Source organism: Macrosteles quadrilineatus, unplaced genomic scaffold (assembly GCF_028750875.1).
Source record: "Macrosteles quadrilineatus isolate MER2022 unplaced genomic scaffold, UCM_ALF_1.0 Scaffold_32__1_contigs__length_1466915, whole genome shotgun sequence".
NCBI lineage: Eukaryota > Metazoa > Arthropoda > Insecta > Hemiptera > Cicadellidae > Macrosteles > Macrosteles quadrilineatus.
In genome coordinates this window covers 613,343-635,715 of record NW_026542625.1, presented here as the reverse complement: position 1 = coordinate 635,715, position 22,373 = coordinate 613,343, and the positions used below count along the sequence as shown (strand labels likewise).

Sequence of the window (22,373 nt, the reverse complement as noted above, 5' to 3'; positions counted from 1 at the left end):
GGCTATAGCCACAGCTGGGAAAGTATACACATATGTTTGTGGAATAGAAAAAGTACACATCTAATCGTAATTTAAAATCTGAAGGCAGTCTTAGAGTCTGTATGATAGAACCTGTCTCATGGCCCTCCCTATCCCTAGGGTTTGGACGGTAAACAGGCTCCATAGTGCAGCATATAATCATCGATCTCTATTACTAACGATCAAGTCGCATTATGAAAACACACTGAATATCTAAGTTATCTATAAGAATCTACTATAGCAATGATTTTGATAACTCAACTTTCACTTTTAAGATGCTTACAAGATAAACCTCGTGATTCAGAAATATCAGGACCTTATAAAAGGGTTCAGGAAAACAGCCCTGCTACATGAGAAAAACTTCATTCAAAGTCATATGTGCACTAAGGAACTCATAAAATCCATCGATGAACTGAATACACGACTAATTTTGTAGTCTTAATAATTACGTTTGTACGTCTTATTTAAGAGAATGTAAATATTTTACAGAGTGTATAGTTCCCTTCTTTTCTGTTGTAGGCTATTTTTATACGAACGATCGTCCCTACATTGTCCGAAGTAATCACAAATCATTTTGAACAGAGCCGCCTCCAAACAAACCGGTTTCAGGCCCTCACAACGTTCTGCCTTCCACGGTATGTCTATGTCGTGTGGTGCAATACCACCTGACGGGGAGAAGGGGAATTGGTTGATGCCAATAGCAACATTAACCTTACCTTCCCTCATTGTATACGTCATTGGAATATTAATTATTACATAGGACCATTCTTCGACCCAAACTATTGAAACGTCCACCTTATTCTTGCTCTGTCAAGCTGTTTTCTTCTTATTTCCCAAGGACACACTCGTGATTATTGAATAATCTTATCTCGTCACACATGTTTTGTTCACGTCTATCTACGGCTTACACACCACCCACTGCCATAATGACTGAGTCTGTGCTAGAATAAAATGCTGGTTTATTTTAATTCCCCACCCTTTCTAATCTAGACTAAAGTTGATCCTATAGACTTTTCAACCAAACTCAACTTTACCTCTTTGGTTTATCTCCACGTTTTCAATACACAAAATACTAGTAGGTTAAATTATTGTATGAAATATGTATTTATCTTGGGGTTCTAGAGAGCCATTTACACTTAAGCACTTTTTAAAACGAATACAAGAAATATTTTATATTGATAATCAAATCATGACATTTAATTTTAGTTATTATCTTTCCAAATACAAAAATTACTGGAAATAAATTAACGCTGATTTACTTTTGAAACAGGAAGCACTAGTTCTTGGCATTTTGCTCAGAACGACGACGCCTGAATGAGAGGTTAGACAGTACACGCACACTAGTGTAATGCAAGCAGCAGTGACTGTATTGCAGGCGCTTTCGCACATTACTGCTTTATGAAATTTGAGAGCACCACATAACTGCAACCCTGCAACCTGATAAATATTTTAAATACAATTTTACTTATTTCTGTATATTAATATTGTTCATTTCAATCAAATATGATATTTATCTACTTTATTTTTTAAAGAAATGACTACTTTTTGTAGATGTATTTTCGTAACTGTTACTGTAAGTGTTTGGTATCTACCTTCTAAAGAATCCACAATACCAAATTGTTCATCAGTCAAGTTTATTACAATTTGTTCGATTGAATTGCCCAGCTATTTTTAAAATGCCATCAAGTAAATAAATAATTTTTGACTCGTATTTTTAAGGTGCAGTGTGCAGTCTAATCCAACCTTATAATTAACTAGCTGTAACCCGCAGGCTTTGCCCCGTTTAACTTCTGAAGATCTCGTTCGCATGGCTCAATCACGTCCTGGTTGAAGTTCGTTCGCTACGCTCACTCACCTTTAGGTTTGAGCTTGTTCGCTGCGCTCACTTGCCTTCAGGTTATTTTTTTTATAGCTCGTTCGCTACGCTAACTCGCCTCCAGGTTGAAGTTCGTTCGCTACGCTCACTCACCTTTTGGTTGCAAATTAGCTGTTGTCATAAATGTAAAAGAAATAATAGTGCTGCACCCTGTTGGTAATCCTTGTAACTTTAATGCTATTGAACATCATAGAACAGAACCAACTTGTTTAATTGAAACAGCTGTTAAGATTCATTAATTCCATTTCTCATAAGGTTAACATGGGAAACTCGTCCTGTTATTTGTTGTTTAGTTATGTTTATTTGATTGTATTAATGTTGTGGGTTTCTAGTGGTTTCTATCAATTCAATTACTTGCCGATTAGCGATTACCAATTAGGTTTTCAATCTAAACATGTTCTTGACAATATGATATGTCAATTTTTCTTATACTTCACTTTAAAATAAGTGAGTACCTATTTTTAAATCCTTAACACTATGCTTTACCAGTTGATTCTGTCTTTGACTGTTGGTAGAACTACATTTTCCATCCCTTTATTTAAGTTGCTACTAGTTTTAGAAATAAAATGTACAAAGAATTGAGACCCTGACAGAGTGTGATAATGGCAAATACACATCTCTGTCACCTACACTACCTACACTAACTCTAACCAAGCCTAACTGACAGTTTGTACAAATTACAATAAAACACATCAAAATTAAGGGGAAAATATCATTTTTCATTAGCACACTCTAAAAGGGGTGAGGTTCATAATGTCCAAATTTCACAAACTCCAACGTCTAAAATATTAAATAAACAGTGTGTTTCATAACCTCCAAACTTCATAAACTCCAAAACTATAACTTTCAAATAAGCACAGTTTCACAATGTCCAAATTTCACAAACTCCAACTTTTAAATATCAAATAAACAGAGCGGTTCATAACCTCCAAGTTTCATAAGCTCCAACGGTACAGTCTCTGCCATAAGTCAATCGAATTGGCGGGATACCGAGGCGGACGGGCCGAATGAACCTCTCTGTTTTACACAAACATACATTCACTCAACCTGCTCTGCTACACTTATTTGTTAACATACAAATTTCAAATTGATATATTATTTTTCTGGAAAAACCAGTGCTCATTACTATGTAGCTAGTTTTTACCTTAACATAATTTTTATAAATTATTTAGGCAAATTAAAACAGATGATTGTTTTTTAACACCATAAGAAACATGAAAAATGTAGTAAGCGAGGAACTTTTTTATTTTTTGGTCAGGAAAAAAATTCCTGCGGCAAAGTTTTAGATCAAAGTATGAATTTTATTTTTTATTTGAAGCTTTTTTTGATACGGAGCCTGCTTGTATCATTTTTAAGCGATTAAAAATAGGCATAAAATCGCTTGGCGCGGCATTGGCGCTAGGAGTTTGGCCGGCTCAGCATCAGTTTACGGGATATAGAAACTGAGTTTCTAGCATTTAATTATCATTATACTGTATTACATCAAATATGTCATTACATTACGAAGAATGGTAACTTAATTTACAGGCGTATGTTTGTGCATTTTAATGCTTACCGGTAGTCTATAGTTAACAAAATTCTTTGATACAAATGCTTCCCCGATTGTAATTTCGGAAATTGTCTTCGTGAAATATGAAAAGGCATATAAAGATGTGGAGATAATTTAAGTTCTTGGTAAAACCCACTGAATTAGCGACCTGGCCCAGTTATTATTTCTACTTTTATTCTCCTTTCGTTAAGGTAAACTAAATTAGTGTAAATGCATCCCATTGACTAAACTTTACCCTAGATTTGGTTCTGGTCAAAATAATATAAACGAAAATAGAAACTACTCTTATTCTAAGTTTATGTGGTGGAATTCTTGCTAAAAGTGCGATTGACTTTACATTCTATCGAAATAGGCCTATTTAAAACGTTCAGCGGGTTCTCAGTTGAGACCATGGTTGAGACCACATTACAATACCTATTTATTTGCTTCTTCATCCTCTTTAGCCATTTAGTTGTTAGATAGTATTACATGTTATATTCAATGGATATATTATGATTTTATTTTAAAACATTTAACGAGTTTATATTCATCTATATTTGAAAAAGCTAATCAACGGCTCACGTCTAACATTTTTGCCACTGCAGTGCATGGTTAGGGTTTGATTACCCATTTGTCGAAACCAATCACGAAATTACGTTTCTCCAGCATTGACAAGCATATAAAGAAAAGGAAACTACCTCAAAATATTACTGTTATAGGTTTTCCCTGTACTTTATTCATACTATGCATGCTAGTCTATATGATTTTAACCCCTTTTCCTTTGAGAAACAGAATGTACCTAGTTAAAACCTTCTCCAAACAAAATTAATAAATCCCGCTCACTGGAACTTGTCATAGTAATTGCTTTAGTGAAAAAATATATTGTCTCTACGAACTTTTTTAGTTTAATTCTCAGGTTAGTTCCAGAGTAGCCGTTGAGGTCATTCCACTTTAAACAAAATATTGATTAAACACTAAAGTAAGCGTCAAATGTTTACAGAAACGTTTAGAATATATCATCTCATTATAATGTTTTTGAAATAAAAACAAAGCAGGAGTTTTCCATTTAATATTGAATCCATAATTAATTAGTGAAATTAGTGATTTGTGTTAAAATTTTATTTGGCGTTTTCTGGTATCTTGGTTTTGTTGTTAAAGTTAGTGATGGTAAAAGGCCTAATTGAGTTCGCAGTTTACATGCCGATTTTGCAGTTTTTTTTTAAAGTCAGTAAAAGATAAATTAATTTTTATTTTGTCCTTAGGTAATTAAACATTAGTCCATACGGCACGCGTACGATTGTAGTTTCTTTCTACACGTTGCAAAATGCTAAATTGCCCTACCTGTTTAAGCAATCTACAGAAACATTGTTTGTAAAAAATTAAAAAATACAGGCTATTTTATGCATTAAACTATTGGCTACAATTTAGCCACAGGCAGAACCTCTCTGACCAAAACAAAAAATAGGCCTATATATTTTTTTGCAAAGTATGGTGTTTCCTCTTGACGATAGCTTCCCTCTTGACTGCAACGCCAGCAAGGCCGTGGTGCGAAGTTTTTGCTGGACTGTACTTTTTCTTATCCAACCTAAACCCCTAATCATTTCGAGCTAAGTGCTGCATACATTTTAATTTATATTCACTGAAAAATTGAGATTCAGACTAGTTAAAGTTAAACTGTGTAATGAAATGTAAGTGATAATTTAAGGTAACATATTATAAATAATATTACAGAAACCCTTACAGTTAATAAAACACTATTCTACAAATTCTCTCCAGAAAGTAAATCTCATGAATAATTAACCACTACGGAAATCTATATATATAATACGCTAAGCCGATTTTTGTAAACAGACCTCCTCCCTCATTTTTGGACCGATTTCGATGATTAAAGTGCCAAAAGAATGGCCCTGATCTGTAGTTTTGCAAAGTCTTTGTCATTATTTGAAATCTTTATTAGTTTGGGCAGGATCTTCCATCAAAGTTGGATTTTCTTCCATAGGATTAACATGGAGGAATCTAAATATTTAATTGGAAACTTTGTCTCCGCTAATTTGAGAGAACGACTACTAGTAGTCGTAGAAACTTGGTAGAGGTGTAAAAAGAAAGGTCTTGGTCTCTAGATGAGTTACCAAAAGAAAAAACGAAGTGAATCCCGTTAGGGCTCTGCCCCAGAAGCCCTTAAAGCTTCCTCCACAGATTTGTTTACATTTTCATGATGTGGATAATACTTTTGAATTAAACAGCTGTTAATTCTTAAATTGTATTTTAAACAACACACGTTTATTGGGAGTTATTGAACTGTCCAAAAGAAGTATTTGCAATACTATTTACTGATTTTAAAATATACTAGTTAACCACCCGTGCTCTGCCACGGGAATATTGTCAGCAATAAGAGACATAATAATTAACAAATACTGGTTATCTTTGTATTTTATTTAGGGGCAGCTTATTTTTTTACATAAAATAGAACTGATAGTTGGCCTATATAAACTATTTTATGTTAATCAAACCCATTTTATTAGTTTAACGAAATGAATGTTTTATTTTAATTTGAGTTTCATTTGAAAAATAAATAATGTACGAACTGCGCAATGCTGATAACCTAATAAGCTACTTATTCTATGGAGATAATTTGTTTATGTATACTCCTACATTCCCTGATTTCTGTTCATTATATTTGTTGTGTGGAATAAAGTTAGTCACTTAAATCACGCATCAGCACTTGGTCGCATCTTTGACCTATTCTGTGAGCAACAGCTGTGTTTACGTCGTATATAAAGTTGAGCATACTTTGGTACAATGTTAGAGGGTATTAACGGTCCAATCAGATGGTAAAAGTAGTAGTCCCAGATCTTAAGATTAAATAGACTACCAGAATGATGTTGATTCATCTAAGTGAGACTTATAACTCACCATTGCAAATGTATTATTCAAATAGTTTTTTGAAAGTTTTTGGTTTCTTTTGATACTTAATATTTTCTTTATAGTCGATGTATGTAGCCCCGTTGATAAGATGTTCCATTAACTCAGAATGTTGATAAGGAGCTAATTTTACCTTCCCATTGTGACAACATCAGGAGAGTATATTTGTGTCCCTGTTAGTCTATTCTGACTCGAAATTCATAGATTTTCAGTAGTGACAAATCTAATTTAACGACCCAATTCAAAAGAGTCAGTGTTTTTTGTAGGGACTTCCAGAGCACGTTTAACTGCAATTTACTTTTTTTTAGTTTGATGGTTCCTCTACGTGTTTTTTTCAATCTGGTTGTCTCTTTACGCACAGTTAATGACTTTTTACCTTTTCTCTTTCTTTTTGTACTTTTCACACCCTGTGTAAGCAACTTCCCTGTGTACAAAAAAAAAAAAAAATTTGGGTATAGTTTACTGATAAATTGTAGTTCCACGTATCCAGTACTCGCCATCTCGAAAGGTAAATTTTGGTACTGCTGGACGTCTAACACTGAACTTGAGTAAGATTCATCACCTACGATAAAATGTTTGCATGTTTCCCACTCATTAGCAATTATCAGCACAACTTGCAAGTGGATTTCCCCATTATTGTTCTGGTGGCCGTAGAGAATAAATGATTTTGATCAGAACAAACGGTTTACGTCCCCTACTATGGGTATTATTACACGTTCCATACTTAAACTTAAACTCAATTACCTCATTTTTCAATAATACAAAATTTACATTGTAGTTCAACGTATCCAGCGTACTCGCCATCTCGAGAAAGTAAATTTTGGTACTGCTGAACATCAAACACTCACCTTGAGTAAGATTCATCACCTATGTTAAATTGTGTATATGTTTTCCTCTCATTAGCAATTAATTATCTGTACAACTTGATTGTTCTGGTGGCCGTAGAGACGAATATTCCATACTCAAAACATAAACTCAATTACCACTTTCCTTCAGATCACTTTGCAGGAAAACTAAAACATTTCAAAAATATAAAATTTACACCAAAACATTAAAAAATAATGTTTAAATACATTTATAAATAATACTGTTACTGTTAACACGCATAGATTTTTTACTAAACTCTGTACTACATTAACATTTCACTTCATGACGGTTACCCCTATTGTAATAAAAATACTAAACGGCCCAATCCACTGTCACCTTTCGTATGTTGTATAATACCGATAATATATGTAATACATGGGATGGAATACATGGGATGGATTGGGCCGTTTAGTATTTTTAATACAATAGGGGTAACCGTCATGAAGTGAAATGTTAATGTAGTACAGAGTTTAGTAAAAAATCTATGCGTGTTAACAGTAACAATTTTGGTGAAAACGACTCTTTGACATATAAAAAACTAACAGTAAACCGTATATCGATCTTATTTAGTCCACGCAAAAACTACTCGGATTAAGGATCACCCTACTAAAACAAAGGTTCTACTTACAATTTTATCATTTGTAATCGTTAGTGGTTATTGAAGAATATATTTCCCTCGGAAAAACATAATATGTTACACCGAGTAGTAACTATGTTACATATACTTTTTATACATCGAGTTAAAAGTCGTCCAACACCCGAAAGGTAAATCACAGAATATATATAAATTCACAGTAGGCCTATAAATAACTTGACGTAATGTTTAGTGTTACGTAACCATTAAAAATATTAGCAGATCATAGTACATGTATACATATTGTCATTTTTTGTGTAATTTAAAACAGATTCTAAGCAATGCGTTCACCTACGATGAAACTTAGCAGCATTTAATTATTGCAATGGTTCTACGCATCATCGACTGTTTTTACTTATCCTAAAATCGACGCACGGCTCGAGTAAATACGGAGTGAGGAACTGCTACCAGTGCTACCCGGCCTCGAACGCCGGAAGTGGCGCGGAGGGGGGACGGTCGGTAGTGATATCACTGAATCTAAATATCAAGTAGCATTATCCCTCCGTACATCGTTAGTTATATATAAACATCGAAAAATAAACAATTCTATTTTAAGGAGTTTATTAACAATCTGTTTTCAATTAGCCAATTTGATATCTTGTCTAAATCTTTTCTTATTTTTAGTTTCAGCGACCTTTTATTGAAAGCTGAGCACACAAGAGCTGTGTCATCAGCATAGGCAAATATTTTTGAACATAAATCAAGCTCCAGCAAATCGTTTATATATATCAAAAAATAATGGGGCCCAAAACCACTCCTTGAGGGTTGTCAAATTGCAAATCAAGCACTTCACTCAAAACATTATAATCAATCACGAGAAAATTTACAAAATGAATTTAATTTATTGTACCGTAAACACCCTTGTTTGTATAATTGTTCTTGCAGTTGTATTGAAGTAGTAGAATATGTTAAATATCTAGGATTGTTTGTTGATCATCATTTAAAGTGGGAGCAGCATGTAAAACAACTTTCAATTAAATTAAGGAAAATAAATTATGCTTTATATCACTTAAGAGACAACATTAAGAGTGAGCATTTAAAAAAGGTATACATCTCCTGATTTGAAAGTGTGATGAGATATGGAATAGTACATTATGGGGGTACTTATCCTACCATATTACAACCTGTCATCACGAACCAAAGACATGCACTGAGGGCTGTTTTTGGATTAAAAAAATATGATAGAGTAAGTTATCTTTTTGAACATGAAGAGCTTTTAACCTTCAATCAATTGCACGTAAACTCTTTGATTATGTTTGTTTTTTAATATCCGTTTCCGTACATGTTTAAAATGAAACCTGTCAATAGAATATCTCGATCAGCACAATATTACTTGTTAGCAGAAAGGAAACTAGTAGACATCAGTTTTGTTGTCTTGGTCCAAAAATGTTTAATGCGTTTGTAAAAATGTTCGGTAATGAAGTTTATAATGATAAAAGGTCTGTGATAAAGTCAAAAGCTTTGTTGTTTTCTATCAATCATAATATAGCATAACTAATCTGTAACTTATTTTTAGCTTTGTTTTAGATAAATAAATATTTATATTTGCATGTAGAGTTTATTGTCTTTCTAAAAACCGTGTTCTTATTAAATTATTCTAATTTGTCTAAGTGTTATTTATATGATTAAAGCTGTTGCAATAGGAAATGTCTACTCACTGTTCTGTTTAAGTGACAAAAAGGAAAAATGAGCTTTTTTCTGCCAGAAACAAGAAAATGAAATGTATTAAGAAAAATATGTTTTTCATCCCGCGCGTGCTTTGCATGTCACAAGGGATTATGTATTTAATAAAAAAATTGCATTAATTAAAATTGTTTGAATTGAATTGAATATATACATATATAAAAATTTTAACGAATGGTGTTTTTGGCCTCTGGGGACATCAAAATGAAAGAGTAAATCCATCCCGGGTCTAGGTCTTACCATGCCACCTACGGTAATAGCTTATTTCCCTATAAGGAAATTCGCTAAAAATGACACCAAAAATGATTGAAGCAAAAGTTATCAGTGGTAAGTTTAAAGGAGAAATAGTCATAATCCAAAGAATAATGATGATTTCATCCGAATTACCCTCTGAATTTAAGAAACTAAAATTTCCTTTTTGTCTTGCTTTCGCAATAACCATTTTAAGACACCAGGGCAATCCCTGACTGTCATCGGTTTAAATTTAGAAAATGCATGCTTTCACAAGGACAGCTGTACACATATATATACAAATATAACAATTTTAACGAATTGTGTTTTTGGCCTCTGGGGACATCAAAATCAAAAAGTAAATCGGTCCCGGACCTAGGTCTTACCATGCCACCTACGGTAATAGCTACTGTACTTTCTTATAGGGAAATTTGCTAAATAGAATCTAAAAACTTTAAAAGGTACCTATCTAATAACTTGTTGAATTATTTACATTGAACACTATTTTTAAATAGAATATGCAATAATCGTTACAACAACAACAACTTCATACCTTAATATTTTATACGACAGTCAAAGACTCCACTGTTTGTGATTACGCATTTTTATTGGTAAATAAAAGGTATACAATGCTTAGCTCTCCACTGAAAAGTCAATCAAAATATAAATTATCACCTTGTCAAAACTTTAACATTATTGAACTAGCCACATTAAGTTGCAAAGAGAAAACGAGACTGCTGTCGAGTAAAAAAGTGTAAATACTCGAGTATGAGCTTTTATTGAAACGTGACCAGTATACCTACAATATGATGTATAAGTTAAATCCTACTTATAAAAATGTATTTCTGCGTTTATGTATGTTAGTTTCTACCTTTTTATGTAGTTTAAACTCATCCTTTTAGTGGGTTGAATGAATAAAGTACAAGGTTTTCGGCACTTTTCTAACAAAGGGCTATTTTTACACATAACAAAAAAACAACTGATGTAATCATTATGAAATTTTAACAGCTATTAGAAAATATACTTATAAAACATATTTATATGTTTTAAAATTTTTCATCGGTAAAAAAATCTCTTACGATATTTGTAATGTAATAATTGGCTTTTTAATTGAGAGACGGAACAGTTAAGAAACTCAGCTGAAAGCTTGAATTAAAGGTATTAAAAATGTAAATTTGATTTGCACATTGTGTGCTAACACATATTTGAGTCACACAGCTGAGTGGTCTTCAATCATAAAATGCACGTATTATCAGTAGTTGAGCGCTGGCGAACGGTGCCTGCTATCTGACTGTGGCAACCACTGTAGAGACTTCTGGCCCAGACTGTACCGTTGGAGGTTATGAAATTTGGACATTATGAACCGCACTGTTTATTTGGTATCTTATCGTTGGAGTTTGTGAAATTTGGACATTGTGAAACAGTGATTATTTGTATGTTATAGATTTGGAGCTTATGAAAATTGGAGGTTATGAACCACTCTGTTTATTTAATATTTTAAGCGTTGGAGTTTGTGAAATTTGGAGTTTATGAAACGCTCCCTCTAAAAGTGGGTCATTCAAACTATGTTCTAAATGTATACAAAATTAGCAAAAGCAGGTGTTTGTAGAGTTATGTCTACTTCAACATCCCAAAGTAATTGCCTATACATAACTTACACTGTAATTGACAGGGTATTTTCTGTTTGCAGGTGTATTATTGGCAGCAGTGATAGCACTGCAAGGCCCAGTGGCAGTGGTCGGGGACGGCAAATGTACCTACACTCGGGAGTTCAAGATGCTGGGAGCAAACTGCTTCAACCAGAACTTCGAGGAAATACCTCAGAACCTGAATAAAGACATTGAGGTAAATAACGTTTGATTTACTCCAACACTTTGTATGTATATAATGGTTTTTATGAAAATAAATTAGACAACTTTAATATTTGATTGTTTTTAAACTACTGTATCATAAAATTTCTAAAATATGCAAGAAATGTTAGAGATTAAATAATATTAAATTGCCAACACACTAGGGTGCATATTTTAAAGCAAATATAGAGGAAGGATGAGTTTTGAATGAGATGACATGTTTGATACAAGCTAAGATCTGCTGGTTCTTGAGCCAGAACTATTTATAAGCCCAATGATCAGGGACAGCTACAGAGAAGTAGGTAGGAGAAGTAAGCTCATGGGACAACTGTGTGCTTTCAGCTGTTGTTCAGTATGTTGGGGCGGAAATATACTTGGGATGAGCAAGGAAGAGCCTGAACTGTGCGGAAACTCCTATAACAGGGCACAGGGTTTCCTCCACCATGAGCGTTGTAGTATGTGATGGCGAGAGGTTCGGAGGAAGGTCATTGCCCTAGACACCAGTACTAGAGCTGTACACCACTTAAGTCTACCATTGAATGTTTCCTCTGTGGGACAGCTAAGTCCAGTTTTAAACCATAAAAAATCTGTTGATTTTTTTCAGGATCCAATCAGCCCTTTTTGATTGTTAGGTGAACACTACATCCTCTCAGCTTTCCACATAACCATGTGAATTTTCATCTCAATATGTAGAGAAAGAAATTTTGTGATCACTCGTCATTGGATCAGACTATAGATTAGATTATGTTAGTTGACTTACTTGACTTATTTCCTGTCGCTCCTTCCTGCGCCAGATCCCTCAGCTGACCCCAGGTCTCTCCGACACTCGAGGCTTCCCTCGCCTTCTTCTGTCACAGGGTCTTCCCCGCTTTCTTGTCCCTTGGGGATTCAATTCAGAGGCCTTCTTTTCAATTGCCTCATCCAACTTCCGAAGAGTGTGGTCCAGCCACTTCCCCTTCTAACTTCTGATTTCCAGGCTGATCTGTTTTTGCCCCGTTGCCTCCCAAAGCTTTAACATTTTTAAATTATGTTAGTTTCAAAGAATCATTGCTTACACATTCTTACACTTTCCAGATTTTGTACGCAGCAAAGAATCGGATACGCAAGATTACCAACTCCAGTCTGCGGGATTATACATCTCTGAAACTTCTCTACCTTGGGGACAACCTCATCACCAAGATTGAACCCGGGGCCTTCAGTGAACTTACAGACCTTGAGGTAAAGAGTTTGAGATTTAAATTGTTTAAGAACATTTTTTTCCTCCTATAAACTCCATATTGCAGCTAACAAACATTTGACAAAATCATCAATCTTGGTGTACGGCTTTTGATCTATTGAATGAGTTGGTAGCCCAATGGATTTGGTAACTAAGACACAACTTCAGTCATGTTACCTAAAGTTTAGCAGTACAAGCTTATTAAGATTATTCCTTACAAGCTTATCCTCTGCTGTGCTTGGTACATTTCATTCATGCACAGATCTCTAAATTGAGGTAACTCCTAGATGAACTGAAAATGCTTTTTATAGGCTCTTTACTTTTATTTTACACTATTTTAAGTTTTCTCTAATTTCCCAGTTAGAGGTGTGTGAATTTTTCAACTACTTTCTCCCCCAAAATGCCCTGACATTTTCTGTTAATTTACTGAAAACAGTTAAGCACATTTTTGTCACGCCTAGTAAGTGTCCTAAACTATGTGCTGCGATCCCCCATTATAGTTAAGCGTTTATTGTCTGTAACCGTCAAGACTGTATACTAATGACAGTGATCCGCAGGTTCTAGACTTGAGTCTGAACGCAGTCCACACTCTCCCCACAGACCTACCGCTGCCGTTACGCAAGCTTTACCTGGCAGACAACATCGTGCTGCAGAACATATCTCTGACGGCTGCCTTCAACCTGGCCTACCTCAACATGGCCGGCTGTGAACTGCGTCATTTTCCTTCCCTCGGGACCCTGCCCAACCTCAAGGTTAGTACATATTCAACTTTGTATAGAATTAATTCTGTTATACAATGTTTTATGCAAAAATTGTATTTTATTTTGTGTGTTATGCTATGCAATGAGTGTTATGATTTCCAAGTGTAGTAAGGAAACTGTCCAAAGTCTGGTCTCCTTACAATCTAACGATAACCATCTGTTATAATTTTTTGATAGCCGGATGACGAATGGGTGAGTCTGGAATTGAACCAGCAAATTTAAGATTAGCCTTTAAATCTGGAGGATGCTGATTTTGATTCCAAACAAGATCAATTCTAGACACAGGCGCCACTCGTTATTGGGCTGTCAATTAATGATGCTAAACATCAAAACGTGTATGTTAAACCTAGTAACAAAAAGGGTCTGGACTGTTTTCTTACAAAAAAATAAAAAACCACTTTGGTAAAACACAAAATAATGGTTTAATTTTACTTCAAAGATAGCCATTCAATGTATAGAGTTTTATCTGAGTTTGAATATGATTTTATTGCATTTCCTTGACCTATAGGAGTTGAACCTGACCAGTAACCCATTGGAGTCAGTGACACCTGCTGACCTAGCGCCACTGTGCCGCCTGGAGAAGCTGTACTTGCCGCCTACCTTGTACCACCTGCCAGGCGTCACCACTCAGTGCCAATGTCACCGCCTGCTTACCTGGACCTCTCAGCGGTACATCGCTCTGCCTGGCTTCAACTGCACGGCTCTCGGTGAGACTATCATTTAGACAGTGATGTAGACGTAAATGTTTCAGTCAGTAGGGGATTGCTTATGATTATCTCGGGAAAAACACAAGTCACCTATTAACTCTCCAGGGCCGCACTTTGGTGGAAATGACAGAAACACACACTGTTTTGGTCATTACTAGAAGGGGAAAACACTACGAGGTTTGCCCTCGCAAATAGTCCTCAGGGATTGGTTGAGCCATGAAATGGCAGTGGTAGGGTGGACTTAGTTCCAAGTTGATCGTCACAGTAATAAAAACCCGCCTAAGATCAGTCATTAGTAATTTAAACTCTGGTGGTTTCTGTACTTTAAATACAGCTTCTTGAGTTTAAGTTTTGTTAAGACCATTCTGCAATACAGTTTTGTGTCCTTATCCTCCCACTCTCTTGTGATTTGATATGATAAAAGATTCACACTTGACTGTACCAATCTGTACCAGCTTGAATGATTCTTAGTTAACAGTTTCACATTTTTCAGACGACCCAGACGCTGCGGCTTGCAATGTGGATATGACAGAGGAGATGAAGATATTCAAGACTTGTCTGGTGGCCACCCCGGCATCAACCACTCGTTATTTGCTGATAGGTGTGTTGATAGGGGCTCTAGTGGCTGCCTTTGTCATCGTTGTGTGCTGGTGGCGCAAGAGCAGAAGGAAAAAGAACTCTGTGCAGGACCAGAAACGATCAGAAAAGACCAAGAACGCTAAATCTGTGGACACGCTGATAACGTGATCTATTTTTCCACGACAGCAACGACCTTCCTTAGCGTAAGCGATTTTATCTCATCCCCAGAGTTTCAAGTTTTAAGGAGATGCCAAAGTAAAACTTTGAATATCAGTGATAACTGATTTCATCCAAAATGTTTTAGATGTGTAATTTGTAGATGAGTTTTAGGTTTTGATAAGCAGGTTTACTTGTTACTCGAGGTTTAGTTGGGAAGTTCATCGAGTGTTGTTCTTTGTGAACAAGTATGGTATCAAAAGTTTGTTTGGAATGGTTTGAAGGTAGTTTTCCAGATTACTGCTTCTTCCATTCTATCTTATGAAAGGTTTTGAAGTTTGTAACAATGGAAGGAATAGGATAAAGAGTATTTGACAGACAGGGTTGCCACAGACTGGGAATTCTGGGAAAACTGGGAATTATGTGAGAGTTTTGTAATATCTTTGAAGGGAAACCTGATTTTAGTCTGTGGTCACGGCAAAATTGTGAAAGTTTTCAGTGGTCATGTTAAAATCGTGAACATCTTTTGAGGTGACTACAAAATTGTATACATCTGCGTCACAGTGACATCATTGTGTCTCCCACGATCGCAGAAAAATTGTAAATTTTCGATCTCACATCTTCGCAAACGCTTTCTGTGTTTGCTTTTCTCTTTGCTTTTCTGTCCGCGCTCAACTGCTTCGGCTTGGCATGACTCAACCTGACTCAAAAATATCATAAACCTGCAGACCCCAAGTAAAATGTAGACCTAAATCACAACTGAGAAAGCCCTGAATTTTTTCAGGGAGGTTTGTGGCCACCCTGGTCTAGTAAAAGTATCTCTTAATTATTTTAAAAAAGTAATTTAAATTGCTCTTCCAAACAAATACAGTAGAAGGAATGTGGTACACAAGTAAATTACGCAAGGAAAGAGTTCCACTGGTTTAAAGCACACTGGAAGTTCACAACACAACAAGACTAACTCAATATTTCGCACCTACAAGGAGACTTATTTTAAAAGAGAGTAGGAGAACGGATTATTGTAGAATTATTGTAGATAGGAGCGGGAATATCAAGTTACTGTAATTAATTGTGTTGTCTACTTCCTGTGTGCTTTAATCTGATTGGAACTATTTTTTTGGGTAAATTAGTTGTGTATCCATTCCTTCTTCGTTGCATTCCTTAGACAAGTGATTTTTCCTCCAAAAAAACTCTTCCAAACAAATGTAAAACTTAATAAAAATCACAATGTATTTATTTTGCCAATTTTCTAAGATGCTCAATCTTGAGCCAGTAGGAGATGTAGCAAAATTAAAATCTTCTATTATAAAAGTAACTTAGTTAAACTCCCAACGCAAGCAGTTACTTAAAATTTGCAAACTATTGATTTTGAAATAATTTGAAACCATCAAGTCATTCTTACTTTGATACCATAATCAAAGGTAAGTATTGATTGTTTTCAAGTCGATAAGACCACTTAGAAATCGTAAGTGATGAAATATATAACATTAAAAATACATTATTTTCCATTCCCCTGCTTATTCTATACTGTTAATTTTAAAATAAATTAACATCTATTATTAAAACCACTGTTATTAACTGTACTTACTGAGTTTAGACTGTTTTCAACCTTGTACTTAATCAATGCATTTATTTTTTACATCTATTTTAGGTAGTGTTCTGGTACAATAATAATGAACTTTTCTCTCGTCATAGTCTATTTATTCTTGGTGATAACCTCGAACAAATGTTGTTATTAATACATGGGTAAGTGTATATATATATTGTTGTATTTATCGTTGTTTCACTTGTATGTTGGATACTAACAACTTGGAACGTGTCAGGAGCTTGTTGTGAACAAGGTAGCAGTTTGTATGTTTAAAAAACATGTGATAGTTTGCCTTGCGTGGGGTAAATGGCTGTGCATTTATTTACTTCTTGTAGAATAGCTCTCTATTTATATACTATCTCTTTCCTGCTGTTTATTAAATGTCTGTAAAGCCGCGTTTACGTGAGGCCAGTAGGTAGGCAGACAGGTTGCCTGAGGTAAAATGGCTACTGGCCTTGTGTAAACACGGCTTTAGTGTAAATAATTGTAAAAGGTTTGGGTACAATTCAGTTGGTTAAACAGTCGCAAAGTAAATCTTAGAGGTTTTCTGCTACTAGTCGTTTATATAATTTGTTATAGCACTATCGTAAACTTTCTTCCTTTATCATGGATATTATTTAATTCCACTCAAGCAAAACAAATGAGCTATGTAACTCAAAACTAATTTTTGAGAAAATGGGTTATTCTTGTGATAAATAGTATCTTGTGTTTTAATTATTTAATAACTGTACCAATGGTTTGACTCTATTTGGTTAGTTCCGTAATTCAGTTTAAATCAGTTTACACAGCTGAATTTTCTTTTGATTTTGAAGAGTTCAGTTGTATCAAATTGTCTTACCGAAGAGGAGAAAATAGGGTCTTGGTTTTGAATCCTTGCAAGTTTGTATTCATATAATATAGTTTTTATATTCATTAGTTAAAAATAAACATTTGTTTTCTTTTACTGTTGACATTACAAAGAGTAATTTCTTTTCCAGCCTACATTCTTGTTTCCTTTTTTTCTTTTTTGTATATATGACTCATGATACGTTTTTACCCCTGCAGTAGTAAAAAAAAATATGAGCGGAGTTAAACCTTAGGATTTTTACGCAGATGTGTGATACAGTATTTAAAATCGTTTGTGTGGCAAAATGTTATAGAATTTTGAAAATAAGCCAATGGAAAGTAATTAACTAGGAATTTAAATCCTGATAAATGTTTACTTTTTGGTTGCATTATAAGGAGTTCCCAGGTAAATTTATAATTATCATTATTATTTTAAATACTAACACTTGAATTCAACAGTGGGAAACATTTTGAAATGGTATATTTATATTGGTAATGATTAATTGTTTACAAATTACTTGGAATTGAATGTTAGAAAATGCAGGGAGTTGGCCTGTATGTTATTGTATTTAACATTGTTTCTTCTTTCCACTGCTTCTATATTGTAAAACGTATTACAACATACTCTGTTAAAAGATCATAAAAAAATCCAATTTTGTGTAACCTGTTTTGTGTGTTAGGTTTGAGAGAAAATGTAAATATAATTTTTATGTAATTTATTTTTATACGTTAGTTTTGTAAAAATTATTGTAGCTAATTTAGTAGTAACGCAATTCATATAATTTAATTTTTTCATAAATTTACAAAGGGATGTCGTAGTACTGGAGAAAGCATTTATACAGTATACACAGTCACAGTATTAAATAAACTGTATAGGTCTACTGTCATTTCTTTTGTACATATATACTGTTACAGTAATAGGTATTTATTCCGTGAGTCTTTTCATTTTATTTCTAGTTACGTAAGTGCAATAATCTTTAAAAACAGTTAACATATGTTTTCAATAGAAATGTTCAGATATTCCAACAAACTTCCTTGTGTGCCATGACTAATATTGAGCAAGGCTAAAGTCTTGTCAACATTGGTCTCTAAATAGAGATAATACTTGTTACGGTGTAAAGTCTGTTACATTTTAAAATACATTTAACGTTTCTAATATGCCAATTATTTGTTAATCAAAGTTCACATCTTTGTATTCTCTGTAAGTCTTTAAAATGAAATAAAGATACTTTCATCCTATATTTTGTTTTCTTGAGAGTTTATACCATCCCAAGATACATTTACAATGTAACTGAAACTACAACACAAGAGATGCTCATTGGTGTTGCTGCAATTTTGGTACATAATACATTATTGGCCAGTAGCGGATCCAGAGGGGGGACAAAGGGGGCGACCGCCCCCCCTTTACGCATACATATATATATATTTTTTTACTGCATGTAATACAATAGTGCATACACATTACACATTGTGTAAAATAATCTGCCACACTAACTTTGGACAAAGAAATGGTATAAATCTGCCATTTTGGAGACTAAGTTTATACAAATTTTTCGAACCCAAATCCCCCAAGCCCCCGGTTCGAACCCCCCCTTGTTTCTGTTCTAGATCCGCCACTGTTATAGGCTAATAGTGGTGCAACAGTGCCAGTGTGAACATGCCAATAAGTGTACAGTATGTAATCCGCTTCAGCTGGAGCCAGTACTTAAAACATTACTCGTCTGTGGTGCTGTTGACTCATTTTGGGAACTCGGGAGCATTTGTTTGTTGGTGAGGTAGCCTCTGGATTACTAAATTTAAATAGTTTATATGTTACCTGGCTTCGTCAAGTGATCCTTTTTGAGTATTTACAACCATAGTTTTCGGACTTCCATCCAGAAATACATCATCAGGTAAAACAAAAACATCGATGAAGTCATTAAACCGATTCGGTTAGATTCGTCGTTAACTCTGAGAAAACATATACACGAACACGACAAAAACATGGAAAACAAATAAATTACACTGTAAAACTAGTCAGTGTAATCACGGGGGAGACATGTGCTGCAACGCCAAAAGATGAGTTATGACTAAGAAGAATTCATTTTTTTATGTTGCCTGTATGATATCTTTCAAGAAAGTAAGTTGTTTCTATGAATATAAAGTTCTTGGCTGTTTAAATTTGTTTAGATAGCATTTAACTGAACCTTTGACCAAAAGTAAATGTAGGTACCTATATATTTTTTACAGAGATGACTCACTAGGTGAAGCGAAGTGATATCAAAATGAATACCTGTATTGGTTGGATGTGGAATACAAAAACATTCCAAAGGATACATAAACATGATTATTATAAATAAACTAGGTTACTGCACTACAAATATATTTTTTCAATAGTCACAAAATGGTAAAGTTATTTTAAGAAGTAGTATTTTTTTAATAATTTTACCATCAGTTCACATTTTTTATTGCTAATTCTGTCAGCGCCCGGCCGTTGTGACGAACCCGTCCCAACGGGGACGCGCCAAGGTCCGCGGCCAACAAGGTCTACGACCACCAACCTGACCTACGATTGGTGGTGCGAAATGTCCGAGCTGAACCGGGTGAAGGGGATGTAGTCGTGTTTGCTGCCGGTAGACCTTGTTGCCAGTGGCCAACGCATCTGTTAGGCTGGTACGGTCAGGACAAAGTCTCATTTACATAACTAATATGCATTTGTTTATTGATACTATCATTATTATAGTATTTAAATGGGATAAGAGTAAGACTAATACAAAAGTAACCCGTGTTATATATTTGTATAGCATTTTTGCTACTAAGATAAATAAATCTGGTTTCTGCTTATTTTCTTGGAATAAAAAAATCCTTTTGTATTTTTTGAAGTTAATTACCCTTTTCGAAACCCTCCTATAGTAGGTGAATAATTTACTTTAAACTTTGCAATGTTAAATAAATATTTTAAAATCAGAACGATAATTAAACTTTTGGCCAGAAGATATCATAATAAGTTTTATTTTAAAAAAGGCAACTTAAATTTTTGGGGAATGCTATTATTGTATTAATTGTAATAATAGATGAGTGAACGAATCTTCTTACTACACTTATATTAACAATTGAGTTATTTGATTTTACAAGGAAATCATTGTAAAAATAAAGCTTGTTATACATAGCCGGCACTTATTGTATATGTATGGCTGAGTACCATACGAAACAACGCCTGCAAAAACTAGTATACCTTTTGCAAACTCCGCTGTATTGTGGGATGACAGGAACGCCTTTTCCATTCATTTAATCAATGGATTGTTAATCTTTGTTGCTTTTAATAATATTTTATTTATGCGCTGCTATGTTGTAGTTTTGTAAAATTTCTCAACATGACATCATATTTCCAATTATTGTATTGTACTTATTAGAAACTAATTTTAAATATCTCTATTTGCGTCGTCAAGGCTCACTTACATTACCGGTATTTATGCTCTCAGTTTTAACTGATGACTTCTAATGAATGCTAAACGATCAGCTTCAATTCGAGGTAACATGCTGCAATAAAGTGTTTCCAGAATCGAGAACTTAAGAAAATCTTATATGCCTTACTGATAACCTGTGTTAAGTAATTTAAGTCGAGTCATTTTATTTCTTTGATTTGAGACATACACCAACCTACTCAAACGAATTTTCTCCGTAGAGAATCCTGAAAAATGGGGTGATATCAACCATTTCATGTGCTACATGTTTTAACACAGAATACAGTACCTAATACAAATACCCCCGCCGCAGCAAACCTGCCGACTAAGCGAATTTCCATTTGTCTGAATTGATTTTCAGATAAATATATTTTAATAACATTAGGTTTAACGAGTACCTAGGTTTGCTGCTACAAGGAAACTAGTAAAGTGTGTTTTTGAGTAAAATATTGATAGCTTAGTACAAAATAAATAAATTTGCCAAGTTTGATCAAAATATATCCATAAACAAGCAAACTACAACATTTGACAATATTCTCCATAAGAATAACATGGGAATTTTTAAATTTAAAATTTTTTTAATTTTATCCGTTACTAATAATCGAATAAAAATACTTTTATATACTAAATTATTTGTTTTTTTAAGCTCTTTAAAAAGGTCTAAAGAGAAATCGGGAAATTTTGTGTTTTGAGGGTCAAAAGTGAGAAAAACCAATTTTTACCCCATAAAACACCCCGTAAAGCCCCGTTCCCATGGTCCGATCGTGCTGGTTTGCGAACTCATTCAAGTTTATCCCGCTTTACACCTTTAAACCAAATTTCATCAAAATCGGACAAAAATTACTCAAGTTATCGCGTTCACGGACGTATATATATATATATATAAGTCTATATATATATATATATACATATATAAGTCTATATATATATATATATATACATATATAAAAATTTGAACGAATGGTGTTTTTGGCCTCTGGGGACATCAAAATGAAAAAGTAAATCGGTCCCGGGTCTAGGTCTTACCGTGCCACCTACGGTAATAGCTACTTCCCTAGAGGGAAATTCGCTAAAAAACACACTTATTTTAATAAGGAAATAAATTGAAAGAATAACAAACAAATAAGTACAGCTAAGGTATTTTTAACATTAGGTATATGGAAAGTTCGCTTTAGAAATGAATTATGACCTTAAAGGGCAATTTACGAAATAATGGATAGTTTGGATAGTAATGGAAGTTTGACAGTTTAACAGTTTGCTACAAACACTTGGTTGAAATGAAACATTTTACTACAAGTGTACATGTTGCTCGAAATCGAGCAATTGCGAAGAAGTAAAGTACGGTAGTTGTTTAAAAACAAATAACTTATTTAAAACCTAATAAAAGTCATAATTTCCGATGAGTTTAAAAGACTCAACTCATAGATCACGTACCTAACAGTACCATATAATCAACATTTCTTGTAAATATTTTATAATTTTTCAAAAG

At 34.2% G+C, this 22,373-nt stretch overlaps 1 protein-coding gene across 1 annotated transcript in view; it reads left to right on the top strand.

Moving 5' to 3' along the window:
- The window catches only part of LOC129005746 (decorin-like), a 51,809-nt gene extending 33,135 nt beyond the window's left edge, over positions 1-18,674 (top strand). The window contains exons 2-6 of the mRNA XM_054434737.1: positions 11,450-11,604; positions 12,684-12,827; positions 13,383-13,577; positions 14,095-14,293; positions 14,787-18,674. Of these exons, the coding sequence (XP_054290712.1) occupies positions 11,450-11,604; positions 12,684-12,827; positions 13,383-13,577; positions 14,095-14,293; positions 14,787-15,040 (947 nt within the window). The 3' untranslated portion in view covers positions 15,041-18,674. The remainder of the gene's footprint in view (positions 1-11,449; positions 11,605-12,683; positions 12,828-13,382; positions 13,578-14,094; positions 14,294-14,786) is intronic.
- Positions 18,675-22,373: the final 3,699 nt, after the last annotated feature.